Below are 20,244 nucleotides of genomic sequence, written 5' to 3' on the forward strand. Positions count from 1 at the left end.
GCGGCCCTGCTTCTAGGGGGGCAATTGCCCCCTCCTGCCCCCCTGCCTATGCCCATTGTGCGGCTTCTGCTTGAGTGCAGGCAGAGCGTAGCTGGAGGGTGACGAGGTGGGCCCCCGCCAGGGGCGCAGGCAATGTGGGGTGCAAAATCAGCTAAAGATATGCCCATAAATATAAATATTGATTATTGCCTCATAAGAAATGGTTTTAAATAGAGGGTGAATTGAATGGGGGGGAGGGGTTAGTGGAGAGGCGGAAAGAAGAGCTAATTTGTCCATGGCTAGGGGGAGCAATCTGGACGGTTTGGCCAGGGGCACAAGATTGCCTAGCTACAGCTCTGAGTGCAGGAAGCTCCTGCAGCCAATCGGAAACCGCGCCTTGGTTTTCGATTGGTTTCAGGAGTCAAACGGACTCTCAGAATGGATTAAGTTCAAGAACCAAGGTACCACTGTACCCACTCACAAGTGATGCAGCCAGGTGAGGTTTTGGGCAAGAGCACCCCCCCCCCAATTTAGAAGCTATTTCCATTGCCCTAACATGACCATGCAAAGTCTACAGAAACAGACCTTATTCCCCACCCCAAGAACTCCCCCCCAGGTAGTCCCCACCTCTGGCAGATTTCCTGTGCCTCTTTCATAGTGTGTCCAGCATGAACAATGTCATCGTGCTCAAAGGTCATCATGGCTTGCATCTCGAGAATGGTGGCATAGATTAAGGCATGATACATGCTCTCTTTGGCCCTGTCGAAAGAGATCAAAAAAGGGAAGCAGGTGTAGTTGCAGGCAATATAGTTTTTTTTTTAATCAGTGAAGGCAAGAGCTAGGGATGGTTGTATTGTTTCCTCCTTCTCATATTTGCCCCACAAAAGGATGTAGGATTGGGGGGGATTTGAATTTCACCCATATACACCAGAAAATCAACGCCCGGCACTACAACAAAGAAAGAAAGAGATGGCCACATTCCTGATCACAATTCATTAAGTTATAAAAAGGAGAAGAGTCAACACTTGAAGATTTTGGAATGTCCTCAGCCCAACTTAGACTCTGCTGGGGTTGAATCCACATAGACCAGTTACCTGCTGAGTTGAACCCATGAACCAGGATTCAACCCAGTCTAATTTCTTTGAAATCACTGCCATAACTTAACGAAGTTACAAATCAAGCTTTGTGAGAATCTTAGCATGCACAGGGCAGGCAGGAGGCCTTTCTGAGACAGGGAGAGGCTTGAACAACAATATTCAATGGCATTCTGCTTTTAGGAAAAGCAGAGCTCTCCTTTTCATCTATTTTTCTTCCTCTGCTTTTGCTGGCAAATACAGGAGCAACCTCCCGTGCACACGGATGGCTTTGGGTTTTGTTTTCGTTCCTTTTCCAACGTGCACAAAAGGCGAAAACTCCATCTTCTAACTTGCACAGGGTGCTTACCGTTAAAGGTATTTGCACCTGCATGGGACCCAGGTGGCGCTGTGGGTTAAACCACAGAGTCTAGGACTTGCTGATCAGAAGGTCGCCAGTTCGAATCCCTGCAACGGGGTGAGCTCCAGTTGCTCGGTCCCAGCTCCTGCCCACCTAGTGCAGCTCCTGCCCACATCAAAGTGCAAGTAGATAATTAGGGACCGCTCCGGCGGGAAGGTAAACGGCGTTTCCGTGCGCTGCTCTGGTTCGCCAGAAGCAGCTTTGTCATGCTGGCCACATGACCCGGAAGCTGTCTGCGGACAAACACCGGCTCCCTCGGCCTATAGAGCGAGATGAGCGCCGCAACCCCAGAGTCGGACGCGACTGGACCTGATGGTCAGGGGCCCCTTTACCTTTACCTTTTTCCCTTAAACAAAAAGCAGCTTACACACAAAACTTTTAAAGCACAGCAATGAACTCCACAGATTCGACAGACCTCATTAAATACATATTTCTGTAGCCAACCAATAAAAGTCACATGCTATGGCCGATGCAATCGTCTCAATTTCCAGAGGTCATGTGAAATTAATATATGGGTTTTGCAACCCCTCCAGAATGCTAAATGGTGGAATGTGCTCTAGTACTCCAAGCACCATCACAAAGGCTGGAATAAGCTGTTTCTCCCATTTGGGGTTATAATTTTTTGTTTTACATTTGCTGGTAATTTCCAGGTCACTCTCCTCTCCTATACCACATCACTGAATTAGAACTGGACTAGGGCTGGGCGATATCTGTTTTTCAGCATTGTGATATATCACCAGCTAAACATCCCAATATATCATGGTGTCTGACATAAGGATGGAGATACATGGAGGCATTGGCTGGCTTCACAGTTTTTCCTGCATCATGATTTTTGCTGATGCCTGCTCTTATGATTCGCTGCTCCCTGCATGAGGTAGTGCAGAGCTGCTTCTGGTATTATTATTTATTTATTTATTTATTAGATTTATATACTGCCCTATACCCGGGGGCGGGGAGTCTCAGGGTGGCTTCTTGTCCCCCTCCCTCCAATAGTTGTTGTTCCACTGTGTTTTTTTATAATAAAAAATATATTGCTAAAACCCAAATGAGGCTTTTGAAGATGAATTTGGGTCAAAATTTATTGATTTGGTAAAACGGAAGCTAAAAAGGAAGCCTTGCAGGGGGATTTTTTTGTGAATGGGAACAGAGTATAGTAGCAGCAGTTAATGGAGACTTTGTAACAATTTGGATGTAGAGAATCTCTTTCTTTTAGATACATACTGCATCAGTTTGTCTGGTTGCCTTCAACAAGTTACTTCAAGGCATAAACTGACAGTCAGACAGAAACATATTATGGCAGTTGATACTTTGGCAGAGTAGGAGATATATGAAATCACTTGCTTAAAATTCTAAGCAGGAGAACGCTCTATCTGGGGGAGAAATCTCCCAGGAAGAGAAGAGAACCTGGAATAGCTGGAGTTGGACTGGATTAAATTATAAGTGCACACTGAAGACCAGAGAATTAAGTGTAATAATAACTGCAACACTACCTGCCAGAAAAGAACTCTCCAACATCTGCTGACATTTTTGGAAGCATATTTCGGAATATAACATATTGGATTACAAATAAAAAAACTGAACTCAAATATATTGGATTACAACTAAACTGAACTATAACAGATTGGATTACAATTAAAACGTCGGATTGCTCTCAATTCACCGCCACCTTTTGAAGAAAGAAGGAACTGTACAAGAGAAGTATAATTTGATACACTGGTACCTCGACTTACGAAGGTGATCCGTTCCGCGGCGCTCTTCAGATGTCAAATCCTTTGTAAATCGAAGCGTCCATTTTGCACATGCGCAAAGCGCAGTTTTGCTCTTTGCACATGCGCAGACCGCGTGCCCCGCTTCTGCGCATGCACAGAATGCACATGTGGCGAAAATACTTCCGGGTTTGCGGACTTTGTAAGTCGAAACCTTCGGAAGTTGAGGCATTCGTAAGTCTGTATTGACTGACTGTGCTGATTTTAGTTATTTGCTATGCTGATTTTACTCGAAATTGTCCTGTTCGAGATAGGACTGTTATTTGTTCCTCTTTTTTTTCTTTATTATTTTTTATACTGCAATTCTTAGTGCATTTTCTTCTCTATTAACCTTTTTTGTAAGGAGTGCCAAGGGTGAGTAAGGGAAGATTACTAGGTTCAGCTAGGGAGTGGGAAATACTTTCACTTCTGAGCAGAACCAAAAAACACAGCTGTGACCTTGACTAGACAATAACAAAGATACTAATGGTGGGAAAACATTTTAGAGTAGATACAGAACAAGAGAAGCGTGATTTGGGAGCTGTCACAAGGAAATCTACAATGGAGAAAAAACGCAGGCTGCCTCGCCAGAGTGGCGCATGCTCTGGTTATCTCTTGCTTGGACTACTGCAATGCGCTCTATGTGGGGCTACCTTTGAAGGTGACCCGGAAACTACAATTAATCCAGAATGCGGCAGCTAGACTGGTGACTGGGAGCAGCCGCCGAGACCACATAACACTGGTCTTGAAAGACCTGCATTGGCTCCTAGTACGTTTCCGAGCACAATTCAAAGTGTTGGTGCTGACCTTTAAAGCCCTAAACGGCCTCGGTCCAGTATACCTGAAGGAGCGTCTCCACCTCCATCGTTCAGCCCAGACACTGAGGTCCAGCGCCGAGGGCCTTCTGGCGGTTCCCTTGCTGTGAGAAGCCAAGTTACAGGGAACCAGGCAGAGGGCCTTCTCGGTAGTGGCACCCGCCCTGTGGAACACCCTCCCATCTGATGTCAAAGAGAAAAACAACTACCAGACTTTTAGAGGACAACTGAAGGCAGCCTTGTTTAGGGAAGCTTTTAATGTTTAATAAATTATTGTATTTAAATATTTCCGTTGGAAGCTGCCCAGAGTGGCTGGGAAACCCAGCCAGATGGGCAGGGTATAAATAATAAATTATTATATATTATTATTACTACAGGGAGAGACAGCAGTGGAAAAGGCAGGAAAGGCAGACTACACTGACTTCCTTACACAACAACTTATTGATTTTAGGAAAGAGATGATACAGTCAATGAAAAACTTGGTGCAACAGGTACACTCAGCATAGCTGTCAAGTTTTCCCTTTTTTCGCGAGGAAACCTATTCGGCATAAGGGAATTTCCCTTAAAAAAGGGAAAGCTTGACAGCTATGACACTCAGATATGGAAAAGTCTACTAAGTTGCTGACAGAACAGTTCGGCAAGTTGGGTGAGAAAGTCAATAACTTAGAAGCAAAGGTTGGTAAGTTGGTGGGAAAACAGTGAAGAGTTAAGCCTTTTGAAATAAGAACAGGAAGTGGCTGGGGGGGGGGGCTATAGGAGGCCTCAAAGAAGGACAGGAAGGGCTGGAGACCCAGACCCTTCTTTTACAGTTAAAAGAGAGAGAGAGAACATTGAGGATGAGAGGACTACCAATTTCTGAGGAAGAACAGAATTTAGAAACATATGTAGCAAAGACAATATCAGAATGGATGGGGGAGAGTCAAGAATGGGTGGAGAAAATGATTGAGAGTTGTTGCAGAGTACGCTCGAGGGACGTTAGACAGGCACAGCGACCAGGAGATGTCCTAATAATATTTGTGACAAAAAGAGTGAGGGATGCAATCATTCAGAAAAAAATTGAGGACAGTCTGGTGGTTGCTGGACAGAAAGTGGACATTTTTAGGGAACTTCCTTTTAAACTTAGACTCAGAAGACAGAGATACAAGTTTTTGACTACAGCTTTGAGAAAGGAGACATAAGTACCCAGAGGGGGTCTCCTTTACATTCATGAAAATGAGATACAAACTGACATCAGAATTTCAGGCCAGAGAATTCTTTGAAAAGTGCAGAAGGGACTTAGAAACTGGACATGACATTTTAAAAAGCCCACTAGCAGAACATAGAGCTGCCTTGGAGCGGTTGTCATTAGAATGAGCCGGTGGAAAAATAGATATTGTAAGCGACTCTGAAAATGGCACATCTTAAAATATTGAGCTGGAATGTTAATGGTTTGAACGACAGAGCTAAACGCAATAGGATTGAACATGTAATTTCTAAACAGAAATTGGATATAATCTGTCTTCAAGAAACACACATTGCAAAAAAGCATAAAATAGTTTTAATTAACAAAAGACTAGCAATGGATTTCATCTTATCAGATAATGCAAAAAAGAGAGGAGCTGTTTTTTACAGTAATCCTGCACTTGAACCAAATTGATCCAAAAAGATGAAAAGGGAATAATTTTAATACCACAAATTAAAATCCAAGGGGGAAAGGTAATTTTGGTGGGAATATATGCCCCAAATGAGAAAAAAGCACGGAAACAGAATTACTGGAATATGCAGATCAAAAAATTATCTTAATGGGAGACTTAAAAAGTGTTCCATCATTAGAAAAAGATAGATCAGCTAGGAAGAAAGACACAAAAGAAGGCAGATTACCAAAGACTTTCTTCAATTTGGCTCAAACTTTAAATCTGATAGATATTTGGAGGGTAAAACATTTGTTTGATAAACAGTTCACTTATTATTCTCATGTTCATGATAGCAGTTCAATCGGTCATGATTAAATGGGCACAAGATATAGGGCATAATCTACAATTCGAGGACTAGGGAAAACTGGAAGGTAGATTTGAAATTTACAGACTGTTCTCTTTTGAAGGAAAATCATATGAAAATGATGTATAGATGGTATATTACTCCAGTAAAAATGGCAAAACTGTACAAAACTGGGTCAAACATATGTTGGAAATGTAAAGAAAAAGAAGGTACATTTTATCATATGTGGTGGGAAGGTAGAGAGATTTAAAAAGTTTTGGGAGATGATATATAATGAATTGAAAAAAAAATGTTTCAAATGAAATTTATTAATAAACCAGAAGCATTTTTGATAGGGATTTTAGGACAAGACCTGCCAAGAAAAACAAAGAACTTATTTATGTATGCTACAACAGTGGCAAGAGTCTTATTGGCACAAAATTGAAAGAATGAGGAAATCCCGATGAAAGAACAATGGCAAGAAAAGTTGATGAGTTATGCAGAGATGGCAAAGTTAACATAGAGAATGACAACCGTGACTTTAAGGAAGAATGGGAACTTTTCACAAATTATTTAAAAAGACAGCAAAAGGACTTGGACTCCTTGGCAGGTTTTGAATAAACATTCACAAATTTATTGGTAGAACACATGACAGATAAAGTAAGGATATGTACAAATTTACATGTACATAATATGTATTAACAAATCAGAGAGGGGAGCTGAGGGAAGTCTCGAGGGGGTGGGAGAGGGAGGGAGGGAGGGAGGGGAGGGAATAAAAAAGGGGGGAAATGTAACTGATTATATTGACTGATAACTTGCTTTGTTAAATTTGTTTAATAAAACCTATAAAAAATAATATTGCTACCATTATGAATGGCTTCACATCCTTCTTGGCACAACCGCCCCCCTCCCCCCCCCCGTTCCAGCCAGAAGTGACTACGAAGTTCAAAACAATAACAAAGGCACTAATCCAGGGGTCCCCAAACTAAGGCCCGGGGGTCGGATGCGGCCCAATCACCTTCTAAATCCGGCCCGCGGACGGTCCAACAATCAGCATGTTTTTACATGAGTAGAATGTATCCTTTTATTTAAAATGCATCTCTGGGTTATTTGTGGGGCCTGCTTGGTGTTTTTACATGAGAAGAATGTGTGCTTTTATTTAAAATGCATCTCTGGGTTATTTGTGGGGCATAGGAATTCATTCATATATTTTTTCAAAATATAGTCCGGCCCCCCCACAAGGTCTGAGGGCCAGTGGACCAGCCCCCTGCTGAAAAAGTTTGCTGATCCCTGCACTGATCAAATTCTCCTCCAAGGCCCCTTGGTCTCACTACCCATAGACTCCCTTCTTTCCACCATTCCGATTTGTTTCAGTTGCACACCAAGGGCCAGTCAGGTGCTCCAGGTAAGGAGGGCTGGAGGAAGGTTCAACTGCTTATTGGGGAGGAGAGGGAAGCCCTGGGTCTGGTGTGTCCCCCCGCCTCTCCACAAAGGTGACTGGATCAGGCCCTTTCCCCACTCACCTGGGTTGCAGCATCTCCAAGCTCTCACTGAACTGGTTTTTCAGGAAGCGGTTCAGTGCTTCTGTGCACTCGGCCAGGGCAGCCTCCAAGAAGCTGCTGCGGAGAAGGAAGGCGCAGAAAGAGAGAACTCGGTTAGCCTCCCTGGAAATGGCCCGTGAGACCTTTGATAAGATAGCCACACCCCACACATGCAGAACACATTTGAATCACATGGCTTTCCCTGCCCCTCCCCCCTTGCCGGAAGCCTGGGAACTGTAGTTTGGAAAGCGTGCCAGGAATTGTAGACCTGTGAAGGGTGAACTACAGTTCCTAGAATTCTTGGGGGGAAGCCGTGTGATTTAAGTGTTGGCACGACATACTGTACTACAGTACTACAGAGAAACATAGTCTAAGTGGGCCGCCCTAAAAGGAGAATAATAATAATAATAATAGTCTGCTGCCCATTTTTAATTTTTATTATTTATAAAGGTAAAGGTAAAGGGGCCCCTGACCATCAGGTCCAGTCGTGTCCGACTCTGGGGTTGCGGCGCTCATCTCGCTCTATAGGCCGAAGGAGCCGGCGTTTGTCCGCAGACAGCTTCCGGGTCATGTGGCCACCATGACAAAGCTGCTTCTGGCGAACCAGAGCAGCGCACGGAAACACCATTTACCTTCCCACCGTAGCGGTCCCTATTTATCTACTTGCACTTTGATTTGCTTTCGAACTGCTAGGTGGGCAGGAGCTGGGACCGAGCAACGGGAGCTCACCCCGTCGCAGGGATTCAAACCGCCAACCTTCTGATCAGCAAGCCCTAGACTCTGTGGTTTAACCCACAGCGCCACCTGGGTCCCCCATTTATTATTATTATTTATATATTTATACCCCGCCCATCTGGCTGGGTCTCCCCAGCCACAATGTATGCCCAAGAGGTCCACAGTTCAAAACCACACTTCACACCAGCAGCTTCAGACAGGCATAACAAACAGTATGTCCTACATACCTGTCAGCCATCCCGTTTTAACTGGGACACCCACCCCAGAATGACAGAAGCCATCCTGGTGTTTGATTGGATTCCGAAATTTCCCATCTTTTAGTCTTGCCACAAGAGTACAAGACTCAAAGACACTTGTTTTTGGGTTCCGCACAAGCCAGCTGGCTCATTTTGAAAAGGAGAGGAAAATGTGTACCACCCCATCTTTTAGTGGGTGGCTGGAGCTCTTCTCTATGTGCCCTCTGCCACCTGCATCCCTCCTGAGCACAGTCACCTCTTCCTCTCCAAGGAGGCGGTCCAGCTTCGCTCTCCTCCTGGCCACAGGAAAGGACCCCAACAATGGTACCAGGCTGCCAGCTGCAGCCTCTGCACTCCAGCTGCCACTGCTGCTCTAGGTGGCCCTCCCAGGGTCCTTGGCGAGGCCCACCCTCTTGCTGCTGGCCAGGTGGAGGGAGTGCTTCTACCAGGGCACACCAGGCAACAGCTCCATGGAGCTCAAGTACCAGGTACAGGGAGGAGGGTTCGATAGGGCAGTCCAGAACCCAGCCAGCTGATCAGGCGCATTGGGAATGAGGCAGGTGGGCAAGTGGCCCTCTTCTTCGTGGTTAGTGCCTGGTGATGGTGGAGGAGAGCAGCAGGTAGACTGCTCCTGAAGGTGGGGTTTCCACTAAATGGGTTTTACTTTTGACAAGACATGCCTTGGAGAGCATTACCAGAGTGACTATTTTTCAGTGTATAGAGGTGAGGGTGTGTTTTTTTAAAAAAAAATTAAAGAGAGACGCAAAATCTATTTCCTCATCTAACTAATCCTCAAATTAACCCTGTGAGGTATATTAGGACAGGGTTCGTTGAACTGAGAGGGAAAACAGTGATGGCCTAAGAAAGTCAGAATTTGTCTCGTGCTATCAGAGGAACGCTTCCTGCTTCCTTCCCTCCCTTTTGAGGCTAGAAAAGGAAAGGCCTGGTGTTTCTGTTTGTGAAAGCAACAAGCTCCCACCCAGCTGACGCACTTCACTCAGCCCTTCCAGCAAGCACAGAGTTACCAAGTTCGAACACTAAGCAAACACAGGCTTGGCAAGGCCTTTGCCAGCACATCCACCCCACCTTGTTCAAACAGGGCAGAGACCTGGGTCCTCAGAGGCCAGACATGCCCTGCTAACGCTCCAGATGGTCTTCTGAGGGAGATGGGGCAGGAACCAGAAATACTAGGTTGGCCACAGGGCTATGTCCCCGGTGGTCCCTGCTTCAACCCCTGGCTTATCATAGCAAGCTGCACTGGGCCACAGAACCCAGTTTTATCTACATGGGCTGGTAGCAGCTCTCTTGGATTCCAAGCAGGAGTCTTTCCCTGGGAGGTTCCAGGGATTAAATATAGGATGCTTTGCTTTCACCGCCGAGCCTTTCATCTTCAAGTTAGAGATGTCCAATTGAAGGAGGACTGGGGAACCGGTGCCCCTCCAGATGTTGCTGGACTGCAACTCCCATCATGCTTGACTATTGGCCACACTGGCTGGAACTGCTGGAAGCTGGGGGTCTAACAACATCTGGACGGTCACAGGTTCCTCACCCTTGAACTAAAGAGTCTCTCAGGCAAAGGGTGCTTGGCGCTAACCTACCAGATACACAACCTGACAGCTGCATTCCAAGGTACCCTGATCGTAAGTAACAGGATCTGAGAGAGAGAGAGATTTGCCTGAGATCGCAGAGAACTTCTGTCCATCACAAAGCCATTCAGGAGGAGCCATTGCTCTGAACTGCAGAGTAGCAGCTAATAGATAGCAAGCAGCATTCAAAATTCGCCGGCTGCATTTTGCACCTGGCTATCGGCCACTTGCGAACAAGTGAAGAATGCCTGGGCTCCAGGATGGTGCCTGACGTCTCCACCATCTTGAGATACATGCCTGGGAATCTCCATTATATTTTATCAGCGCAGTCAGAAGGAATTTCAGGAACCAAAACATCATATTGGAAAATACAGCTTTGGCCCCAAAATGGCAACTAGGCATTCCGTTTTGGCGACTGTAACTGTGGGTTTAAAAGGAGCCGCTGGACCCCCTAGCTTATATATCTGAGTTTCTAACAGTGATAGCAAATCAGGAAGATCCTGGCTGAAGTATAGTTGTCACAGTGGCCTGCAACCATTAATGGGCACCTCACACGCTGAACCTGAAGCCATCTCAGCCCAGGCACTAACTCTGCAATGTGGATGTCGCAGCACAGCTTACCTTTCATGTCAATATAGTTTGCACAAGATTACCCCTGCAAACCCCACTGAAATAAGAGGGGTTATAAATGGCCCACCATAATAATTCCCTTCCTGGATCACACCATTTGGCCCTGCATTTGGGCTCCAGATGTTTGTGTGCCCTCAAGCAAGCAAGGCACAGAGGCCTATATCCCTGGGCTGCTCCTGTCCTGAACATCTACTGTTTACAGGCGCTATTTTACTTACGAACCTGCAGGTGGAAATTTACACCTCAGAAACCAAATTCTAAATTATACACCTTCATTTCATTTCAAGTCTCTCTCTCTCTCTCTGTGTGTGTGTGTGTGTGTGTGTGTGAAGTTCTACTTTGGATGCAGATGGGAGGGTACACCGCAGAGTTGTTGTTTTTTTTTAGTCAAATATCCCATCGCTCAGAGTTTCGACCCTCAGTACAGTATTCCCAAAAAGCACTGCAGGCGGCTGGAGGCTCTTTCTTCCTAAGGAAGGAAACCGCATGCAAGATCACCTGTAACTAAATCAGATCCCCGTTTGCAGAGATGGTCAGCCCTCTCGACATATCAGACCCACCATCCCTGACTACTGGGCGCCACTGGCTGCGGACAACAAGAGTTGAGAGTTCAGGATGCTGCCCCCGCCACCCCGATTTGAGAACTTCCCGATTCAAAATCCACGCCACAAAATCCTGCTTTAAGCTCCACGCGTTCAGAGGTGTGCTAGTGCTTTGTCGTGGGTCAATATGTGCGTAGCCTTTCTGCTCAGTTAGGGTCACTCACAAAGGATTCGCCTTCCCCCTAACGGCCTAACCCTGCACTTGCCGCCCTGGGAAACGTTAAGGGAGACAAAGGGCGGGGGGCGGGGGGGGGGTTGAGGGCAAATTCACTGGTGGCACCGAAGAGGAGATGACTGAGAAGCCCCAGCACGAAGTCGAGGGGGCTGCTGGACCAAACGGGCCTTTGTCAGGAGACCTTGGGGACATCCTGCATGTCCCATCTCTTCCCTCGCGCGCGCCCCATGCAAAAAAAAAAACACACACAAATCCTTCCATTTGTTATGCGCTGTCTTATGCGCCAACCTCCCCCGCTGAAACCCAGGGAGCCTGGCTTGATCTCCCTCTTCCACTGCTTGTTGAAAGCACATTCCCCCCCCCATTTTTAGCCCAAACGAGAGACGGGACCTCTCTTCGCAGGATCGCTTCCCCCCGTCCCGCCCTCTGCCTTGGAGAGACTCTGCATTGCAGTGCCCCGAAATCAGAGCCCTAAAAGTCTCCTCCGCCTAGCAAGAGGTTTTTTTGGGGGGTGGGGTGGGGAGCGGGGAAGAAGGAAGGAAGGAAAGAAAGAAGGAGAGATGGAGCCGCTTTCCGTCCGGCAAGCAGCGAGGAGGGCTGCCGCTTCCCCTGCCTCGCTCACCTCCTTACCTGCTGCTGCTGCTGCTTCCGCCTTCCAGAGCCATGCCGGGAGAGCTGCCAGGCCGGGAGCAGGAGTCGCACTCGCAGCCCCTTCAGGAATGCCAGGCGACACGCAGGCGAAGCGGCCGGGCTCGGCCGGGCTCCGCCCTGCAGGTGGCTCCCTCCCATCCCCTACCTGGGCTGCGGAGCACAGGTGACAACTCCGCCCCCCCCCTTTCCTGCCACCCGGACCGTGCCGGATTCTCGCCTCCCCCAGTCCGGCATCGCCTCGTCCATTTAGAGAGAAGAGGTCTGGACCAAAAGCAGGCAGGCAAGTCACAGCCTTGCATATAATGTATATATATGTGCGTGTATATACCAGGCACGCCCAACAGGTAGATCGTGATCTACCGGTAGATCACTGGACATCTGTGGTAGATCACTGGTAGATCACTGGCTCCCCCCAAAGCAGCTCAACAACTTTAGCTCCCCTAAAAAAGCTCAACATTTTTGCCCTGCACCCCCCAAAAATGTGGCTTCCTCCTCCCTAAAAGGTCAACAACTTTGACCTGAACCCCCCAAAACAGGGCTTTCCTCCTCCCTAAAAAGCTCAACAACCTTGACCTGAACCCCCCCAAAGGGGGTAGATCACTGCCAGTTTTTAACTCTCTCTTTAAGTCTCTTGGGAGTTGGCCACCCCTGGTATATATACACACCTCCTCCAAACCAGACAGCCTTTCGTGTCTCTTTTCTTGCTTTCCCCAGAAGGGCTCCTGCAGATATTCGATAGGTGTGCCTGTGCCAGCTGTTCCTTTGCATTGCTTTAAGACACGGATGGAGAGAGGGGAAGGGAAGAAGGGTCTCCTGAAAAGGTGCTCAGGGTTGGGCATCCAATAACCTGTGCAAAAGTTATGAAACAACTCACCAACTTTTGTTATGGAACATCACAAGCACCCCTTGCCAGACTGTTGCTTAGGGTCTACGCAACATTTTAAGCATGTTCCAAGCACCCCGGTCATAAGCATTTATCCTGGTGGTATAGCCTTTACAACAGTCCTGGAAGATAAGGTCTTTCTTATCCCCCTTTTGCAGATGGCAAGACTGAGGGTGAGAAAATAGCATCCACCCACCTATCCGGCTTCTCCTTAATCACTTCCCAATCCCAGACTGAGTTACAAAAAGATGAAGAAATAGCATATACACACAAGTAAAATCACAGCAGCCAGCCTATGATTTAGAATACATTCCACTGCCAGCAATACTACAGTCAAAGCCTGAGATTGACTGTTGTTGCACTGGGTTCCGAAAACAGCCAATGACAGTGCCAAGTGAATCTCAGAAGCAGAGGCCTCATCACTTCCCCAACTCTGGCACTCTCCAATACCTTATTTTAAGCATTACAATGTTCTAATGTTCCAACAAGGGAGGATTTTCCTGTTTTAGGGAACACTTTTGCCTACACCCAAATAATCCAACCTCTTCTTTTTACCACCAGTTCCATCTGTACCAAGGAATCCTGCCACTCCAAAACAGCTGCACTATGGTCACTTCCAGACAACCTGTTTACTGAGCATTTCCCTTGATTCTGTTGGGAGGTTAGATGACATTGGCTGCTTCTTGAGCAAGGCAGTCTCGAGCAGGTTGCGCGCCCTGGCGCTGAGGGGCAGAGATCGCTCCGGTGCCCCCGCCCTCGCCCCGCGCCACCGGGACTCTACCTAGAGCCGGCCCTGTTCTTGAGCATTCATTCTGATTTGTTTGCTGGTAGGTTAGTTCCCTGTCGCTTTCCTTACTGCAAACGTTTGGCTTTATTTTTTATTTTTGCAGGCGGAGGGAGGCATTGTTGCCCAGAGCGCTGCAAACAACTTTAATGGTGCATCCTGAATTTGCCAATATGTGATTGAATCCCACCCAAAAATAATGACAGCATGGGGAAGCACTCTTAGTGGTCTAAGAGTGATCCTTATTGTTTTGCCACACTGCAAGAGTCCCTGGGTGAAATATAGCTTCTCTGGCACTTCTAGATAAACAGCTTGTCCAACCAGGGCAGCTGTACTGTAGAAACCTGTTGGTACTGTAGAAATTCTGTTGGGGAATTTCGGACAGCCCTTTCTCATTTGGAGCATAGAAAGTTCCCAGATGAGGGGAGCAGAGAACAAAAGCATCATAGACTCACACTTCCACAGGGTCACATACAGTACTGCTATGCTATGCTATGCTATTGATGAGAGTTCCATTAAACAATTAGCCTTCTTACACAACCACAGCAGTTCCTATTAGAGAGACTTGAGCAAAGACAACTAAAAGCAAGACAGGAGTACAGGAAGGTGGGCGGAGGTGCACAGCTACATAACTGATTGGTACTGAGGCTATTTGCATTGCTAATGGTTTGTCTGTTTGGGAAAGAGAAGCCTTTCTGCATTTTTCAAGAGGGTTCTAATTTTGGTTAGGTAAAAGGTGGGGGGGGGGGAGGCAGACTTTGTGTGTTTGGATTTAGTTGCTTCCTTCACCACAGATCTCCTAGAATCATAGAATTGCAGAGTGGGAAGGGACCTATAGAGCCATCTAGTTCAACCCCCTGCAATGCAGGAATCACAGTTATGGAAAGTGCAGCTGTTTAGCCCTGGTTAGCGCCAAAAGAAATATCAGCCTCAAAAACTTTAATTACTTCCTTGAGATGAATTTCAGGAATAGAAAGAATCCCTTCATTTGCTATCTGCCTTAAAGAACAGGGTAGCTTTATTATTTCCTCTTTCATTGATCTGTTTCTGCACTAAATGTGACCAAACCTGCTTTCTGGAAACGCCCAGAGTCTTGCAGAATGGCCATGTGGTATGGGGAAGTCCACAGGGCAACAGCTATTTTAAGCACCCAGTTAAACTTTAAGAAGAGCAGTTCTAAGCTCTGTAACGTTGGTCAAATGTCACTTGGCTTTCTAAGCAGTTCTGTGGAGGTACCAGGATGTAAAGGAGTTCAGTAAGCTAGCAATAGAAAGCTCAAATCACAAGTCACACACGGAAAGCTTCCATTCTTTCTTGCCTCCTGAAATAGGAGCTGCACTGACCAACAAGGCCACAATGGGAATGATAAAATAAACAAAGAACTTGTAGCATTAAAAGTCCTTGTTAAGGAAATGCATGAGAATATGAGGTTGAGTAAAATATTCGGGTCCTGATTAGGGATCTTCTGATGCTCCGCAGATATAGGAGCTTGTGTGTGTGCAGTAGCTAGAATGCTAGAGAACCGAAATCTGCTCTCCTTTTGTTAAATATTCTCCAGATGTTCGTTCTTTAGCTGCTAAAGAAGCCACCAAATGTTCTTGAGGTATTTTATACCTGTGTACCTGACAGCCAGGGGCATCTGATTTCAACATTTGATAACTGCAACTGATACTTTGCAATATTTGATAGTTGGCCAACAATGGGTTTTAGTATTGGAGTGTACTGGTGGTGGATTATTTTTTTGTGGTAAAGGGACGCGAGTGGCATTGTGGTCTTAACCACTGAGCCTCTTGGGCTTGCCAATCAGAAGGTCAGCGGTTCGAATCCGCAATATGGGGTGAGTTCCCGTTCCTCTGTCTCAGCTTCTGCCAACCTAGCAGTTCGAAAGCACACCAGTGCAAATAGATAAATAGGTAGCATTGCAGCGGGAAGGTAAACAGTGTTTCTGTGCGGTGTCCTGTTGCGCCAGAAGCGGTTTAGTCATGCTGGCTACATGACCCGGAAAGCTGTCTGTGGACAAACGGCGGCTCCCTCGGCCTGAAGCGAGATGAGCGCTGCACCCCTTAGTCGCCTTTGACTGGACTTAACCGTCTAGTGGTCCTTTACCTTTACCTTGATTATTTAAAAAGCACCCTGCTTTTAAAATAGCATATCCTCAGGAAAAATCACCCACATTAACATCTGCATTACAGAGAATTTGAGCGGGGTGGTATGTGCACTCAATATGCTTGGGCCAACGCTGGTCCTTTTCACTGCCTATTGGTAAAATGAGGATTTGCATAGGAATATACCTAATAATTGCATGGTTGCACATTGCAAAGGAAGAACAATATGAGTGGCTACATTGTCTTCAGCTGTTGCTCTAAATGGGAAACCACAATAAGACTCCCAAAGAAGCCAAGGTTCCCCAGAAGAGAGAATCTGAAAGCCACAGATCTAGCATAAATATACCGGTAATATTGTATATTTTATAGGCCATAGTACTTATTAGTCAGTATTTATAGCTGACATGCACCTCTTCTAAATCACAAAGAAAGCAAAACACATACCTGGATTTTGCTTTAAAACTCATGAAAAACTGAATTGTGAAATTAGAAAATTATTTGCAGATGTTCAGAGTTTGCATATTTGCTTCAGCTCCATGGCTGCAACCCAGAATCAGCCGACTCCACCCTGAACTGAAGAGATCCTACAACTCTCAAGCAACTTCAAGAGCTCTGTGAGAAAGATGCTGCCACTAAATAGGCACATTTCAGCTGCCTTTATTCTTCCCTTCCATTCATGCATAAAACCTTTCTTGTCAACAGCCAGGCCTCTGTCATTCCCAAGGTCTTCAAGCACAGACGTTAAAAACAAAACAAACAGTGTTAAGGAAGCACACACAGATCCTTGCCTAGAAATGAAGCGGCATATGGTGCAAAACAGGTGGCAAGTCGTGTGCACCTCAGAGAAGTGGATTTGATTCCAACATTTGGATTTAAGTGAGATGCTAACTGGCATTACCTCAGGGGTTGGTAGCTAAATTGCTTCCAGGCTCCTGCCATGGCATTTCCACAGGTGCCAAGGGCCCAGTTGTTTGATCCTCACAGTGGCAATCTGGCCTCTCAGCTCCCGGCACCAGCTGTGTCTCAAGAGGTGGTTCCTTAGCAACCAACAAAGCAAGGCCTTGCTGCTGCGACAGTATTCCAGGGGCGTGCCTCCTCCTGCCAGCCATCCCTGGGGGAGCTGTGCCAGGGGAAGGCCTGCCTCTTCTGTCAATCATCTACTTGGTTTGCCAGCAGACACCAAGATCTCTGGGAGAAGCCCATCCTTTAGTCTCCTGCAGAGCTATTGAAGGGCTGTTGGAAACTGAGACATCAAAAGGAAAGTACAGCAAAAGCCCTGCTCGTTTCAAATCTGGCCTGGAGTTTTGTGCCTATACTGCAAGCACATACCATGAAGAAACCCTGATCTTGCCCTTTTACTGGGTTCCAGATGTTCTGACCTTCTGACGGAGCCCTACATTTTTTCATTGCACCCTCCAGCACTTTTGGCATGTCATAAAGGTAAAGGTAAAGGTCCCCTGACAGTTAAGTCCACTCACAGATGACTCTGGGGTTGCGGCGCTCATCTCGCTTTACTGGCCGAGGGAGCTGGCGTTTGTCCGCAGACTTTTTCCAGGTCATGTGGCCAGCATGACTAAGCCACTTCTGGCACAATGGAACACCAAAACCAGAGCAGCGCACGGAAACGCCATTTACCTTCCCGCCGGAGCAGTACAGTACCTATTTATCTACTTGCACTGGCATGCTTCCGAACTGCTAGGTTGGCAGGAGCTGGGACCGAGCAACGGGAGCTCACCCCCATCACTCTTCATAAAGGTAAAGGTAAAGGGGCCCCTGACCATCAGGTCCAGTCGTGTCCGACTCTGGGGTTGCGGCACTCATCTTGCTCTATAGGCCGAGGGAGCCGGCGTTTGTCCGCAGACAGCTTCCGGGTCATGTGGCCAGCATGACAAAGCTGCTTCTGGCGAACCAGAGCAGCGCACAGAAACGCCGTTTACCTTCCCGCCGGAGCGGTCCCCATTTATCTACTTGCACTTTGATGTGCTTTCGAACTGCTAGGTGGGCAGGAGCTGGGACCGAACAACAGGAGCTCACCCCATTGCAGGGATTCGAACCGCTGACCTTCTGATCAGCAAGCCCTAGACTCTGTGGTTTAACCCACAGCGCCACCTGGGTCCAGGACAGCAAAGGTTTCCCTCTGCCAGGTTACTCACCTCAGTCTTTCACCACCTCCCTATTTATAAAGCAGCCTGGAGGCTTTGATTGACGGCCCCTACTCAAAAGGGCTGTGCCCTTTTATAAAGCTCCTCCCATCTGTAACAAGAGAAACCACCACATGGCCCTCCTAGGCCCTACATACTTAGCTGTGATATGCCAAGGGGGGCAGGCTGGAGCAGAGCATAAAGCAGCTTCTTCTTGGTCACCCAAGCACTGTGTCTTGAGGTCCAGGGAAATATTGTGGACCTCAGATTATGGACGCAAAGGCTGCTCTTGCCAAGGCGACTTTATTTTAAAGCTGACGCAAGCAGCACCAAACTGGTGGCATTTATGTGCCAATGAAGCACAGACAACTCTTAAAAGTACACTTGCTTTTAAAATCCTAGCAGAAGCTTCCCCAGCAGCTATTCTAACCCCCCACCAAATTAAGATAATACAATTTTGAAGGGGTTGGGGGGTGTCACAAATACCTTTCAGCATCACAGCAAGAGTAATCAGTAATTATTTTAAGGATAAATGGGGGGGGTTCCTTGGAGATGCAACAAAAAACATTTGGGCAATGACGAGAGCCTATGGGAGTAGTCTGATTTTTTTTTTTTTAAAAAAAGACTTTTTTAGAAGGGGGAAATAGTGGGCCTTGGGGGGGGACACAATAAGCCATTTGGCAGGACAACAGAGTGGGAGACCCAAAGGACTGGTCATTTTTTTAAAAAACCCACTAATTTTAAAAACTATTTTTTTAAAATAGCAAATTGGAGGTGGGGTCTTGAGGGACTACAAAACTCCCATCTGGGGGCAGAAACATAAAATCCAGATCTCCACCCCCCCCCAATCCTGTGGCTTGACTAGTGCCACCAATTATGGCTAGAGCCCACCTTTTTGCCCTGTTGTAAAAAGTTAGGTGCCATGAGGCATAAGTGTATGTTCCATACACCAAAAGAGAGAGATATAGGGAAATATACTTCTTTTCATGAACCTGTTCTATTTTCACACTTGGTTAGCTAGCTGCAAAACTAAGCAATTGGAAAATTCCTTCTTTCTGGCAAGTAGCAAGGCAATGACAGGGCAAATGGCAGGTAGAGAAGAAGCAGTGCTGGGAGATAACAACCAATACTGCAACCCCATCCTTGGAAAGCACTGGGGCCTCTTGCAAACAGATATGACCCTGAGAACAGGAAGTGTGATTATTTAAGAAAAGGTGAGGCCCTCCCATGTTTACAAGGTGCACACCCGTTATATGCGCGCGCGCGCGCGCACGCACACACACACACACACACACTTCTGCTGGATCTTCCTTCCATCAGTGAAGCTCTAGCATCTGCCCTTGTATTTGAATCATGCTGCAATCCCCTGTAGGTTAAAACTACCAAGCTGGAGTCAAATTCAGAAAACAGAATCCAGGCACTGGCAAATAATGACACCCCCGATACAGAAGAGAGCAGATGGCAGGAGGGGAGAGGAAGCTGCTGCTTCTAAGCATTAATCTCAAGTAATTAGCCAATTTAGGGAGAGGCAGCCAAAAGACAGCTGATGTGTGTGGGCGCGCATGCAAACGCCTCTCCCTCTCTCACACACACATGCACGCAGTCACCAAACGCTGAGCAGAAATGAGCAAGTTGGACCTGAATTGCTACTCACAGGACACCTGCCATTAATCACCATCTTGCTTGGAGGGATCAGAGCCTTCCTCTCCCCCCCCCCCCCGCCCAGACTGAGAATCCAGTTGCCAGCCAAGTTTCTCTGGCCACCGAGAGCACCCATTTCAACGAGCCAACTGTGCACATGGCACATGGAAGAGGCCAGGAGCCTGGAGGAGCAGACAGAGGAGCGTCCAGACTGACGGGAGCAAGCCCTGTGTTACTGAGCAAAGGCCCCAGCTGGTGCCAACTGGAGGGAGCATTATGTGGGCACATGGCCACCAAAGTCCAGGGGGGGGGGAATGCATCCAAGGGTCAAGGAGGCATAACATTACATACCAGACAAGTTGGGCCCTTCTTGCTCTGCAGAGAACTAGAAACGAATACTGAAACTTCTGGACCTGCGAAAAGACTTAAGGCAGGCTGAGCTGGTCAGCTGCAAGAACTTGGGCCATAAGCATAGCTTGGCTCAGTCCTGGACTTGCCTGGTTCAAGGAAGCCTGCCTGTGTCTTCCTTTAGCCTCAGCTTCCCT

General features: G+C 47.0%; 1 protein-coding gene across 4 annotated transcripts in view; it reads right to left on the reverse strand.

Moving 5' to 3' along the window:
• LOC118097872 (tetratricopeptide repeat protein 39A) overlaps positions 1-17,408 on the reverse strand; it is a 37,592-nt gene extending 20,184 nt beyond the window's left edge. Inside the window, exons 1-3 of one of the 4 annotated variants that reach the window (XR_009556857.1) lie at positions 16,816-17,408; positions 7,513-7,605; positions 607-738 (exon numbers count right to left, since the gene is read on the reverse strand). Coding sequence is in view for 3 of the 4 variants with exons in the window: in XM_035141157.2 (XP_034997048.1) it covers positions 607-738; positions 7,513-7,605; positions 16,816-16,856 (266 nt within the window). In the remaining variant the exon portion in view is untranslated. Of the gene's footprint in view, positions 1-606; positions 739-7,512; positions 7,609-12,124; positions 12,234-16,815 lie in introns of those variants that run through there. The other 3 variants (XM_035141157.2, XM_035141158.2, XM_035141159.2) reach the window with 3 other exon arrangements.
• Between the last annotated feature and the right edge of the window lie 2,836 nt (positions 17,409-20,244).

Source organism: Zootoca vivipara, chromosome 16 (assembly GCF_963506605.1).
Source record: "Zootoca vivipara chromosome 16, rZooViv1.1, whole genome shotgun sequence".
Taxonomy (NCBI): Eukaryota; Metazoa; Chordata; class Lepidosauria; order Squamata; family Lacertidae; genus Zootoca; species Zootoca vivipara.